General features: G+C 41.2%; 1 protein-coding gene across 2 annotated transcripts in view; it reads left to right on the top strand.

Annotated features, from left to right (window-relative positions):
* The window catches only part of KLB (klotho beta), a 32,305-nt gene that overhangs the window by 16,766 nt on the left and 1,873 nt on the right, over positions 1 to 13,666 (top strand). The window contains exons 2-4 of one of the 2 annotated variants that reach the window (XM_006922440.3): positions 645 to 1,155; positions 2,878 to 3,146; positions 8,230 to 9,373. In XM_006922440.3, the coding sequence (XP_006922502.1) occupies positions 645 to 1,155; positions 2,878 to 3,146; positions 8,230 to 9,373 (1,924 nt within the window). The remainder of the gene's footprint in view (positions 1 to 644; positions 1,156 to 2,877; positions 3,147 to 8,229; positions 9,374 to 13,666) is intronic. The other variant, XM_006922441.3, reaches the window with a different exon arrangement.

The raw sequence follows: 13,666 nt of genomic DNA on the forward strand, positions 1-13,666 counted from the left end.
CACCCTTTTATAATAATTGTAATAATAGCTAAGGTTTTTATAGAGATTACTCTGTACCAGCGACTGTTCTAAAGCCCCTTACATACATGAATTTATTCAGTTCTCACACCAAGCCTACAAGGTAGGTTCTATTATTAGTAGTATTCATTTACAGAATTTAGAGATTGCATTATCCTGTACTCTAAATTAGGTCCAAAAGGAGATTCTATAGAACAGTAAAAGATAACTGGTCTCTGAGTGTGTGTGTGTGTGTGTGTGTGTGTGTGTGTGTGTTCAGAGTGCTTAGCCATTTCCTATTTTTTCCTTAATGCTGCTCCATGTCTTTTTATCCAGACGAAGAAACCCTATAATCTACATAGTATCTCACCTACACCTGGCCCCAAGAAGAGAGCCAGGGAAAAGAGAAGTAAGATGGAACATGGACTAGGGCTCTAGGTCTGCTCCTCAGCAATCCTGTAGGAGAGGCTTTGGAAGCACAAGGAAAGTGGACAAAGAGCCAACTTTGAGGTCATTAGGGCTCCCTGGCAGCTTTCCCCCCTGCATCACCCTATGTTTCATTAATTTGTTCACGAAAAGACCTTCTACTAGCCAAGGCACAACCCTTGTAAGGACAATAAAGATTAATAATATTTTCTTCTTCTTAGGCTCATTCAAAAGTTTGGCATAACTACAACAGAAATTTCCGCCCACGTCAGAAGGGTTGGTTATCGATCACGTTGGGATCCCATTGGATTGAACCAAACAGATCAGAAAACATGATGGATATACTCAAGTGCCAACAGTCCATGGTTTCTGTGCTAGGGTGGTTTGCAAATCCTATCCATGGGGATGGTGACTATCCAGAGGTGATGAAAAAGAGGTTGCTCTCTGTTCTGCCCCTTTTCTCTGAAGCAGAGAAGAATGAGGTGAGGGGCACAGCTGACTTCTTTGCTTTTTCCTTTGGACCCAATAATTTCAAGCCCCAGAACACCATGGCTAAAATGGGACAAAATGTGTCACTCAATTTAAGAGAAGTGCTGAACTGGATTAAACTGGAATATGGCAACCCCCAAATCTTGATTACTGAGAATGGCTGGTTCACAGATAGTCATGTGAAAACAGAAGATACCACAGCCATCTACATGATGAAGAATTTTCTCAACCAGGTTCTTCAAGGTTGGTTGTATATTAGCTCAATTTTAAAAATTAAATCAATTAAATATGCTATAATATATTTTAAATCACCTTCAAATATATGATGATTTTTGTTGTTTTTGGGCTTTGGTATTGTCCAAGGTTGAGAGAATTTTTTAATGTTAGTCTCATGTCCTTTTTTAGTAGACTGAAAGAAAAATAATTTTAGACTGTAAATACATCCTTAATTGGCAACAAAATGTTGTCTCATTCTTTTAAAAAGAGATATGTCCAAAGTTTTATAACAGTAGTACTTTAGTCTAAGATTCTGAAAGCTTTTCCTGAAATTGTGTTCTTTTCACCTTATTACGTGACTAAATGATAAAAAAAAAAAAAAAGTCTGAAAACAAAGAATGAGCCATGAATGGCAAAGCTGAGTAATTCCTATTGCTCCTGGATATTTTTCTGACCCCTACTTATAGCCTTCATTCTTCTTCCATTACTCAAGTAGTGACATCTATAGGTGGCTGATTAAAACAATGGAGCAGAGGACAAGCTCAATTATAATGGTTCTGTCTACAGAGTTGGACTCCATTCACTCAAATACAAAGAAATTCTTGGTGGATCTTTCTAAAACTGTAGCTTTCCTTAAAAGTCACAACCTGGAGAAAAATCTCGGGTTCTGCAGGAGAGAGTGTTCAGGGAGGGCACTCAGGGAGGGCAAGACCCTGCTGCCTAACCTTCAGGAAGGAGTGGCATAGAACAGAGCCACGCCCAGCCACAGGGCACATGGGGGCCTCCAGAGCAGGAAACCTGTGCTAAATTTCATGCACTCAGGCAGAAAAGATGTGATTTCTCAGGTGTTACCATTCCACCTATCCTCGGCATCCTATAAAACCAAAGGGACTAAAACCAAGACCTGTTAAAACGTATTTATCTCACAGAAATCTCTTGGCATGGATTTTCTATCTTTTAGGAAAAGAATGTCAGTGATAAAATCCCAAAATTGCATAAGCGAGGCATTTCTATGAGAGAAATGAAGCTTTTAGAAAAGAAAAATGGTTTGTGATTGACTTGGGTATTTGTTGCTTTTATTGCTGCTGTCAATTTTCTTATTTCATTTTTACCCAATTCTTAAAAGTTATTGAATCAGAGTTTTAAAGCCAGAAAGGTCCTTAGAGATCATCTTTTCCAATTTTTTCTGTTTACAAATGAGGAAACCAAAGTCAAGAAGCTTGCCCAGTAGCATTCTCCCACCTTCTGCCCCTCAGCTCAGTGAGTTCTTGTTCTCTTACATCGCTACGCTTCTTTCTCTTCCTTACATTTATATGCATTTGTGTTCATTCTCAAAGCTGATTTTTCAGTCCCTGAAGGATAGTTTCATAGAAGATAGTTTGTCCACAAACGGGAACCAACCCATGCTTGAAATGAGAAACCCTTAGTCATGAGCATAGACACTGGTCTCAAAGAGTTCTGGAAATTACCATGCCCTCTGACATATATTTAAATACTAAATCTCAGGGATATTTTCAGTTTGATCCTTTAACTGTGTCATTCACTTGTTAGGGGAGGACCATTCTGGATGAAAATAACTGCCACTTTTTAAGTATAAACATAAATTTTCTATTTGATGTAATGGGCCTACAAATCAGGCAAAAAGATGGTTTCACAATATGCTGTCCCTGGCATGTTGTTAGTGAAGTCATAAACATGAACCAACATGTTTAGGCCTCCAAACATCTCTGCTTTTTTCCCTCTGTGCAGCAATAAGGTTTGATGAAATACGAGTGTTTGGTTACACTGTCTGGTCTCTCCTGGATGGCTTTGAATGGCAGGATGCTTATACCACTCGCCGAGGATTATTTTATGTGGACTTTAATAGTAAGCAAAAAGAAAGAAAGCCCAAGTCTTCAGCACATTACTATAAACAGATCATACAAGAAAATGGTTTTACTTTAAAAGAGTCCACACCAGATGTGCAGGGTCAGTTTCCCTGCGATTTCTCCTGGGGTGTCACTGAGTCTGTCCTTAAGGTAAGTGGCTACTTATGAATTAACTATAAAGTGGGGCAAATAGTACGCAATATTTTATTTCATTCACTCAATGCAGCTAAGAGATAGCTGTCAGACAATATCAAATACCATGATTACTTGGCGGTTATGAAGGGAAGTTGGGGTAAGAGGAAGGAAGAGGAAGAGAAGAATATTTACTGAGAGCCTTTCATGTGCCAGAACTCATGATGGAGAACTTGGTGATGGAGGTGAAGAGGTTGCTGTCAAGGAACATAGACTAGAGGCAATTACAGTCATTTTTGTAAGAGGCACTTATTACTAGTGTTGAAATTACAAGGAAAAAAAATGTAGATTTTTGTATTGCCAAAATCAAATCATTAGTGGCCTAGTGGCCTTTTATTTAAATGGTTCCTTTTATTTGATATCCTTATGAGGTCTCTATATCCCGGCGGGGGGGGGGGCTCCCCACATGACTCATTCCTCACCTTCTTCAGATATTTACAAATGTCACATTATCAAAAAGGCTTCTCTCCACTCCAAAAAATTATAACCCCATCATTATAACCTCTCATTTCACTTTCCTGCTTTATTTGTCTATATAGCATTCATCACTATCTAACATACTACATCCTTTAAACATTTTTCTTTTTCTCCAGGTTATATTTATTGAGATATAATTGACATACAACATTGTGTAAGTGTAACGCATACAATGGGTTGATTTCATACATTATATATCACAAAATGATTACCACCATAGGCTACCATTCCATACCATCACATAATTCCCATTTCTTTTTTGTGGTGATAATTCTTAAGATCTACTCTCTTAGCAACTTTCAAGTATATAATACGGTATTATTAACTATAGTCACCTTGCTGTACATTAGATGCCTAGGAAGTTTATACCCTTTGACCAATATCTCGCCATTTCCTCCACCTCTCAGCCCCTGGTAACCACTTTGCACATTTTTCTTATTTATCACTTGTCTTCCGCACTAGAATGCAAACTTTCTCAGCACAAAGGTGGAGATGTTAGAGGCTTTGCTGCCTGCTATATCCCTTACAAGAGCAGTGTCAGGCACATGACAGGTGATCAATGCATAGTGAATGAATAAGGTAAACTTTTAGAGCCAGATGAGATCTTAGGGACGCCCTATTCCAAAACTCATTTCACAGATGAGGAAAGTATGATGCGTCAGTTAATAATTGAGACCTAAATGACTTGCCCAAGGTAATACTAATAGCGGCAGAACTGTAACAGGCAACCCTCAAGCCCCCAGAAGTGCTCTTTCCAAAATAATAACTATTTTTAAGCCCTTATTTTGTGCCAAACATTTAACTCCTATGTGTATGCACATTCTCTCTACCTTATCTTAAACCCCTCATTTTACAGGCTAGGAAACTGATGTTTAGGGAGGTTATATATCTGTCTTTTCCTAACCACTTTGCTATAAGACCTCATAGTACTACACTATTCCTGTATTTGAGAAGCTTGTGGAAAGACAACAAAATGTACAAAGGATGGGACCAGACAAAAGGGCTCAAACCATGAGTGAGCAAAGTTCAGAGGTTATGAATCTCAACCTCTGCACAATATTTAAACAAGATTTTAGTAAAGTCTCACAGGTGATAAAAGGGGAAAAGATACAGAGAGTAATATAAACATAGTGACTCACCTTCTGTTTGTGTCCCCTATGGAGCCACCTACTTACCGGTTCCTAACTCCTCCTCCACGTGGCATAGGCGGGCGGCCATCTTTTCCCTACCACTTCAAGTGGGTTTATATTTTCCAAAATTCCAGGCCCAGCAAATAGAGATCCCAAGAGAGACAAGAGTCCCTGCATGTATGTGCCCCAGCCTGCAAGTTCCTGCTTCATCTGAAGACCCACATCTGTTCCCCATTGACTGATGTGAATGTCTGCCCCATTCTGAGGACCCTACTCCTACTCTTAGGTGCAAGAGCTGATCACTTGGATCAAGGGAAAGTAATTCTGTAATTGACCAGGCCTGAGTTTCATGCTCATACTTACAGCACAGCAAGGAGTCAGCTTTCCTTGAACTTTGACCAAGAGTGAGGATGGATGGTTTGCCAAGAAAAATTAAGATGCTTTTTTGAAAAATCAGCCAAAGGATGTATGAATAGATGCTGTGTATGCACTACCTAGATGTCCTCTATAGGAAGACTGACAAAATGAAAATAACACTTTAAAAATATTACTGTGCCTACCCATACATCTTATATTCCCCCAGCCTCTTAGCATTCTTTTCTCCTCCAACATTTTGATAAATTTCAAACCAGTACAATAAACAACCACCCATATTCCCCTCACCAAGTTGTGACCAGTTGTTAACATATTGCCACATTTGCTTTATCTCTGTCTCTCTTTTATGATCCATTGAAAGATTGCAGACATCATTACACTTCACCCCAAAATATTTCAGTGTGTCTCCTAAGAATAAGGACATTCTCTTCTCTTATCTCATTATGTCAAACCCATGAAATTTAGTATTGATTTAATATCATCTAACATAAAACTTGTATTCAAACTTTCATAAATGTTCCAAAAATTTCCTTTATATATAAATTTTTTTTAATTTGATCACAAGAATCACACATGGGCTTTCATGTATCTTTAGCCCCCTTTAATTCAGAACAATTTCCCAACTTCATGGTACTGCCATTTTTGAAGAGTCCAGAACAGTTGCTTATAGAATACTTCATAGATTTTTCTGATTGTTTCTTAATCAGATTCAGTCAACTATTTCTGGAAATAATATTACATAAATGATGATATATATTTCCCAATACATCACATCAGAAGGCACATATCAGTTTATTTCAATACTGAAGATGTTAAAGTAGTAGTCACTAGATTTCTTGGTTAAGGTGGCATTTGCCAGATCTCTTAATTTTAAGTTACCTTTTCCATTTGTAATGAAGTAATCTGATGGTGATACTTTAGGATCATATAAATATCCTGTTCGCCAACATTTCACCCAATTCTTAACATGGATTCATGAATCTTGCCTGAATTATTACTTTGTAGATTGCAAAATGGCGAATTTCTAATTAAAATATTTCTTCTACGCTTACTAAGTGGTTTCATTTTTTGTTATTTAAGTGTAGTTGGTATACAATATTATAATGGTTATATTAGTTTCGGGTGTACCATATAGTGATTTGACATTTTTATACCTTACAATGTGAACACCCCGCTAAGGTGGTTTCTTGTAAGTTCAATGTGTTATAACTCACTGTTTTCATTACTTCATTAGAACTTTTGATGCTCAAATTATCTCAAATTTGGCCAATGGAACTTCTTCAAGCTGTTCCTGTGTCTTTTTTATATTTCCCTTTCAGTTTTCAAGCACCTCCTAATTTTTCTGGCACAAGATGTGCCAGCATCACCTCATTCTTTTCTTGTCCCAGACATAGAAAAAGCCATTTCTCCAAGGAGCCCAGGATCCTCTTAGTGTAGAATAGAATTTTAGAACCAAGCTCTGGGAGCTAGGGTTGAGATTAGGGTGCATCATTTTTAACTAGATCTCTTAGCAGATTATACCCACTTGCTAAGACTAATGCTTTCTGGAGCTTTTTAAAAGACAGACAGATTTTCATTTGATCCTGCCTTACCTTATGGCAGATTGGCTTTTGTAAACACTCTAGTACCGTGATCCTCTGATGTTTCAAGACACTGAAACTGGCCATACAGGCTAGGAAGATTTTACTCAAATAATTATATACAGATTTAACTTCAAGATCACCTGATCAGTGTTCTCTCAGTTTAATGTTCTAGATAACTGGTTGACAGATGGCAAGCAAGCACTGATATGGCTTTGTAATTAGACTATGAAAGATGACACATGAGAAAATTAGAGGGAAAATATTTACCAAAGGTTAATTATCATTTTTCTAGGTGCACTTAACTTCGGCCAGGGGAAGAAAAAATATTTTAAAACAAGTACTTAAAGCATTTTTAAAACTTTTACTTTCTCTTATTAACCTTGAATTTAGAAATGTTTTTCTTAAACTCTTCTAATTTAAACACATGGGCCCAGCAGGCAATTATTGCAACCAGGGAAAAATTAAATCCAAATCATGTCTACCTTATGTTTGTAAAGTACTTTAGAGTTGACAGAGCACTTTGCCAGTCATTGACTCCTCACAGCACACCTGTTAGGTGGGTGCGATTGCTCATCACTATGTAGAGTTGCCAAGCCTGTTTTAAAGGGGCAGAACTATAACAGGAGTCCAGGGCTGACTCATTGGTGGAAAGGCAGGGGATGAGACACCATTAGATCCAAGAGTCAGCTTGGGAGTTTCTGAGGGGTACTTTTCTGTCCTTTTTGCTCATAAGCCAAGTACCTTACATAAAGAGGGCGTTCAGTATTCTCCTGTTAGATGATTAAATGCTATGTCCTCATAGACACATGGATGGAGAAGAACATAATGATGTACATGTGATAGCACTTGGCCTTTTCAAATAGAAAGTGTTAGAGAGTTGCATTCAGCAAATTCATTCCCTATCCCATTTCACTGGCTTCTTTTAGGAACTGTGGCTGGGGTCAATCAGCCTTCTCTAACCCCAAGTGCTGATCTCAGTGAAATCCTCTACAGTTGGAATTTTAACTTTGCCTTCAATTTATGGCAGTGTTTGAAGTCCGTCTTTCATGACACCCCTCAGCTGAGGCTACCAAGCCCATACCTGATGCATTTGAATAGAATCACATGAGACCCCATGATATGACCTATTTTTAAGGCACGTAAACTGGAAAACAGCTTCTCAGTGTTTTCCTGTAAAGCCGCTTATTTGAAAAGCCAAGCTCTGGGTGTGTTTCTTTCGTTTTCTGGTTTCCCTGGAAAATTTCTGGGACCGGAGGGGAGGATAATCAATCAGTCCTTTTCTCTGTCATCACCAGAACAGCTAGAACACACAGGTCATTATGAAGGACATACGCATCATTTATTTCCTGCATCATTTATTTCCTCTATTGTCAGTGAGAGGCAAAATATGATCAGGCCCTTCTCCCTCTCAGATGATATATGCTAAGAGTCTGTCCATCGGGTTGTGCTTTACCTGAATATGCTTGTTTTTCACAGCCGGAATTGGTGGCTTCCTCCCCACAGTTCACTGATCCTCATCTGTATGTGTGGAATGTGACAGGCAACAGACTGTTGCACCCAGTGGAAGGAGTAAGGCTGAAAACACGGCCAGGTCAATGCTCGGATTTTGTCAGCATCAAAAGACAACTTGAGATGTTGACAAGGATGAAAGTTACCCACTACCGGTTTGCTCTGGACTGGCCCTCAATCCTTCCCACTGGCAACCTGTCCATAGTTAACCGACAAGCTCTGAGGTACTACAGGTGTGTGGTCAGTGAGGGACAGAAATTCAACATCTCCACAATGGTCACGTTGTACTACCCAACTCACGCCCACCTAGGCCTCCCCACGCCGCTACTACAGAGTGGGGGATGGCTGAACCCATCTATGGCCAAGTCCTTCCAAGACTATGCCGGGCTGTGCTTCCAAGAGCTGGGGGACCTGGTGAAGCTCTGGATCACCATCAATGAGCCCAATCGACTGAGTGACATCTACAACCGCACTAGTAACGACACTTACAGGGCAGCACACAACCTGTTAATGGCCCACGCCCTGGCCTGGCATCTCTATGACCAGCAGTATAGGCCAGCGCAGCACGGGGCCGTGTCACTGTCTCTGCACTCAGACTGGGCGGAACCTGCCAACCCCTATGCTGACTCACACTGGCAGGCGGCCGAGCGCTTTCTCCAGTTTGAAATTGCCTGGTTCGCAGAACCCCTCTTCAAGACCGGAGACTACCCATTGGCCATGAGAGAGTACATCGCCTTCAAGAATAGGCACGGGCTGTCGAGCTCCACGCTGCCTCACTTCACCGAGGAGGAAAAGAGGCTGGTCAAGGGCGCTGCCGACTTCTACGCCCTGAACCACTTCACCACCAGGTTTGTGATGCATGCGCGCCAGAATGGCAGCCGCTACGATGCGGACAGGGATGTTCAGTTTCTGCAGGACATCACCTGCCTGAGTTCCCCCACCCGCCTGGCGGTTCTGCCCTGGGGAGAGCGGAAGGTGCTGAGCTGGATCCAGAAGAACTATGGAAATGTGGATGTTTACATCACAGCCAATGGCATCGACGACCAGTCTCTGGAAAATGATGAACTCCGAAAGTACTACTTAGAGAAATACATTCAAGAAGCCTTGAAAGGTGAGTTCAGGGGCCATTTCAGATACAGTGAAGTATGACATTCCCAACTAATATGAACAAAAGAATGAGGGAAATAGGCTAATTAATGACAGTGTTAGCTCATTGTGGAAAATTTGGCAAGTATTTTTTTAAAGAAAAAAAAAAATCACCCAAAATCTCACTCCCTCAAACAAGCACCTAGACTTGTGCTTGCTAGACATTTTTACTACAATTGAGCTTATGCTATAATAGTCTTGTGGTCAACATTTTCTTAATATCACATCATAAATGTGTTCCATGTTGTTGAAAGTTCCTTGATGACATTATTTTAATGATTACTTAATATCTTATCACACGGACACATTTCCATGTACTTAACCATTCCTCTAACATTTAATAGTTTTTCTTTTTTCAACTACTAAAAAATAGGTATCTTTGTCTTCATTGCTGATTATCTCTTTAGGATAGATTGCCCAATATGGAATTTAGTCAAATGTTATAAACAGCAGTGTTTGAGAGTACTTATCTCACATACTCTTCCCAGCATTGATTATCATTTTTTAATCTTATTTTTAAATGTTCATGATTGTCTTGTTGAAACAGCAAAAAGTCCCTAGAAATTTATTCGCTTGACAAATGTTTATTGAACTTCTAATATGGGCAAAAACTGTCCTGGGCTCTATATCACCACTGAAAAAATGATGAATGATTACTGTCCTTATGGAGCTTATATTTTTGTGGGATAAGTCAACAGATAAGATATAGTGTCAGAGGTGAAAAGGTTTATGGAGGAAAAACAGAGTAGGGAAGAGGGTGCCCAGGGTTGGGGATAGGAGAGTGGTTACAATTCTAAAAGGAGTGGTTAGGGAAGTCTTCGAAGATCTAGAGAAGTGAGGCAGCAAACCAGTGCAGTTATCTGAAGTGTTCCAGGTGAGTGAATAGCAAGTGCAAAAACCCTGACATGGGAGCATGCCTGGCCTGTTTGAGGATCAGGAAGGAGGTCAGAGTGGTTAGAAAAGAATTAGGAAGGAGTGAAGTAAGAAGATGAGGCCAAGGAACTAAAAGAAGAGGCAGATCAGGTAGCGCTTGGTAGGCCATTTTAAGAACTGTGGCTCTTACTCTGGGTGAGATAGAAAGGTTCTGGAAAGTTTCAAATCAAAGGTTGACATGATCTAACTTAATGCTTTAAAACAATCACTCTGGCTGCTCTTTTTGTGAATACACTGTGATAAACAAAAACTTTTGAGGCTGAAAGCTTTTCTGAAAATGTTTATTGAGCCACATGCTAGCCAGAAAAAAAGAACTAGGTCCTGGGTCATGCAGCCTGACCCATCAGTAGCATGGCTAAATGGAAAGACAAACATGTCCACTGGAATTTTTATTCAACGGGTTTGAGGGAAGAAAGACGTTGTTTTGAAAGAATTTATATTGGCCGTAGATAAAGAGGGGTGGGGAGATTAAGTGGAGACAGTTCTGAGGTAGGTACATAGTCCATGAGGAAGTATTTGTTGCTTCTGGATTGGTGTGGGCAACAGTCTGGAAAGTTCATACATAAGCAGAATGTGTTAGAGTCTGGTGATGGGCTTTTAGATGAGTTGAAATAGCTCCCTGGAAGTTTTTGTTTGTTTGTTTGTTTTGGGCTCTGTTAACTGATTAATTCCTTGTCTCTTCTTCCCATTGTTGGGCTGTAATTTAATTTAGTACATCTCAATTTTTTTTTCTTGTCAACTCTAATGGAGCAAAACAGAAATATGGGGAAGTTGAGCTAGTCTAAGTAAGAAATAATGGTGGATTGGATCACTTTATTAAGAGTGGAGTCTCTGGCTTGGGACACGTTCGCCCCAGCTAATGTCAGAGAGACCAGAGAGCACAGGATTGAGGGCAGCTCAGAATGAGCAGGGTGGAGAGGAGTGAGGAAGGAGGAGTGGGGGGCTGGAACAGACACTGAACAAGTGTGGCTCTGAACAAGGGAGTTCAAAACACCAGGCTCCCGACATAGGGCTGTTCTGATGGGGACAGCCTCCTTCCCCGGCGAAAGAGGTACCCTTAGGATAGACGAGCCATCCTAAGCGTCCCATCAGGTGCCTCCTCCCTGGTGACCCCGAGCCCCCGGCTCCCTGGCGGCACAAAACCAGCACAAAGCCAGCCTTACCTGCACACTGACGGGAGAACCCAAGCTGGAGGAATGGGTGGCTGAGTGGTAGTGGGAGAGATTGTCGCTTCGCCGGGGAGACGCTGCTGTAGCAGGAGTATGAGTCATAGTCAGCGTTGAAGCAGAACAAAGCCGGAGCGAGGGCGGAGGGGCAAAGGCAGGTAGGAGCTGTGGGACAGAGCTGGGTAGGAGCGTGGTCACTGCTTGCTGGCTGTGCAGCTGCCATTGCCAACACCAGCTCTATCTCAACTTATAGGATGCGTGCTACGGAAGAGGTTGTAGTACAAGCCACAACCAGTTTTTATAACGAATAAGCCCAGTGACATCATGGTGCAACCATCCCAGCACTGAAGGGGTGACGCACTGGCCAGGGCCTCTACGGCCTCCTTGCCACCTCTGCCACCTTCGCCACCTTCATAGCTACCTGTCCCCTGAAATACCTGTTTTGTGGTTCCCTTATGAGAACTTAGCAATCTGAGTCTTAGGGGTGTTGTGGACACCAAAACTTGAGGATGGCCCCCCAAAGGACTGCAGGGAACAGCCCTGGAAACCTGCTGACCCAGATGTCCTAATACAGACATCCTGTGTAAAGGAAGGAAGGAATAACATTAACTGCTCACTGGCTACAGTCAACACAGAGGGTACAGTGCGCAGCGAGGCAGGGGTCTTGGCCAGGGGTGGGGAGGTGGGAAAGGCGGAGAACTTGAGCAAACATTTGCAATTGGTTCAATGCAGACCCTTGTTCCTGGGGTGGGGTGGGGGTGCCTTTAACCAGTGTACAGAAACCGGGAAACAGTTCTGAGGCTTAGGCATAGGAGAAACAGCCCTGAGGGCTTAAGACTTGGACCTCAAAGGTCTGACTCTTCACTCTCATTCCCAGTTTTAGACCTAATTCGGTGCAAACTGTGGAAGCATACCTTCACTTGCCTCAAACAATACTAGGACTATTACTGCATTTGGAAGCCAAAAGTTGGGGGATCCAAAATAAGAGCATACGATAACCTATTTCATCTATAATGCTGGGTAAAATTTTTAAGAAAGGTGCACTTTTCCCCCTGGGGCATAGACGAGGATGGTGTTACTGTTAACCAGTAAACATTGTGCAGAACCTCCAAGAGTAGAGATGGTGAAAAGTGGCTGAATTCTGGATATTGAAGGTTGTCAACAGGATTGGATATGAGGTGAGAGAAGAGTGAAAGATGATTTCAACATTTTGGTTTGAGTTACTAAAAGAAGTGGCCATTTACCATGTTGGGGGAGACCGACAGGCATAAGTTTTTGGAGTTGTTGTACAGGTTGTTTGAGATGTCTATTTAGACCTCCAGTTAGAGATGTCAAGTAGGCTAACAGATACAAGAATCTCAAGTTCAGAGAAGCCTGGGGCTGAGATACAAACTGGGGACTCAAGAGCAAATAGACGGTATTTTTAAAACAGGGCTTGATGAAATCATGGAGCAAGCATAGTGAAGGGGGCTGAGCCCTAGGACAATTCAATATTCAGAAGTCAGAGATGAGAAATCAGCTAAAAAGACTGAACAGGAGCCAGTGCTATAAAAGATAACTAGAGGGAGATGTTCAATCAAGGGAGGTAGTTGTTTTTGCTTTGTAAGATACCAAGTTACAGCATGTTTATATGGAAATGACCCAGTAGAGAGGGCAAATTAACAGGAGAGAAGAGTGGGGAGAACAGATGGAGCAATGTCCTTAAGCAGACAAGAGAAAAACTGTAAGTGACGGTGTAAATGAAGGTCGAGAATGGACAGGTCATCCATAGCAAGTAAGAGAGAAGGCAGAATGAGTACAGATACCAGTAGGTGGGTAGATGTGACTGGAGATTGAAGAAATGCCCTGTGTATTTTGGATTTCCAGTGAAGTAGGAAGGTCATCACTTTAAAGCAAGGATGGGAGAGGAGGTCGTTTGAGGACATGGAAAAAGTGTGACGTGGTCCAGGAGAGTGATTTGGGGAAACCAAGTATGGTTATTGGGCCATACCAAGGGCACATTTTTCTGCATGTGACCCTATGAACAAAACGATAGTCCTTTTACCTTCATGGCTCCAATTCTTAAATTTGCTTCCTGCCTCCCCTCTTCCTCACTCCAAATGTTTTTGTATCAATCATTTATAGATCAAAGTTTTACTTCAAATTTTAACCTAAATTAC

This window comes from Pteropus alecto, unplaced genomic scaffold, assembly GCF_000325575.1.
Source record: "Pteropus alecto unplaced genomic scaffold, ASM32557v1 scaffold57, whole genome shotgun sequence".
NCBI classification, from domain to species: domain Eukaryota; kingdom Metazoa; phylum Chordata; class Mammalia; order Chiroptera; family Pteropodidae; genus Pteropus; species Pteropus alecto.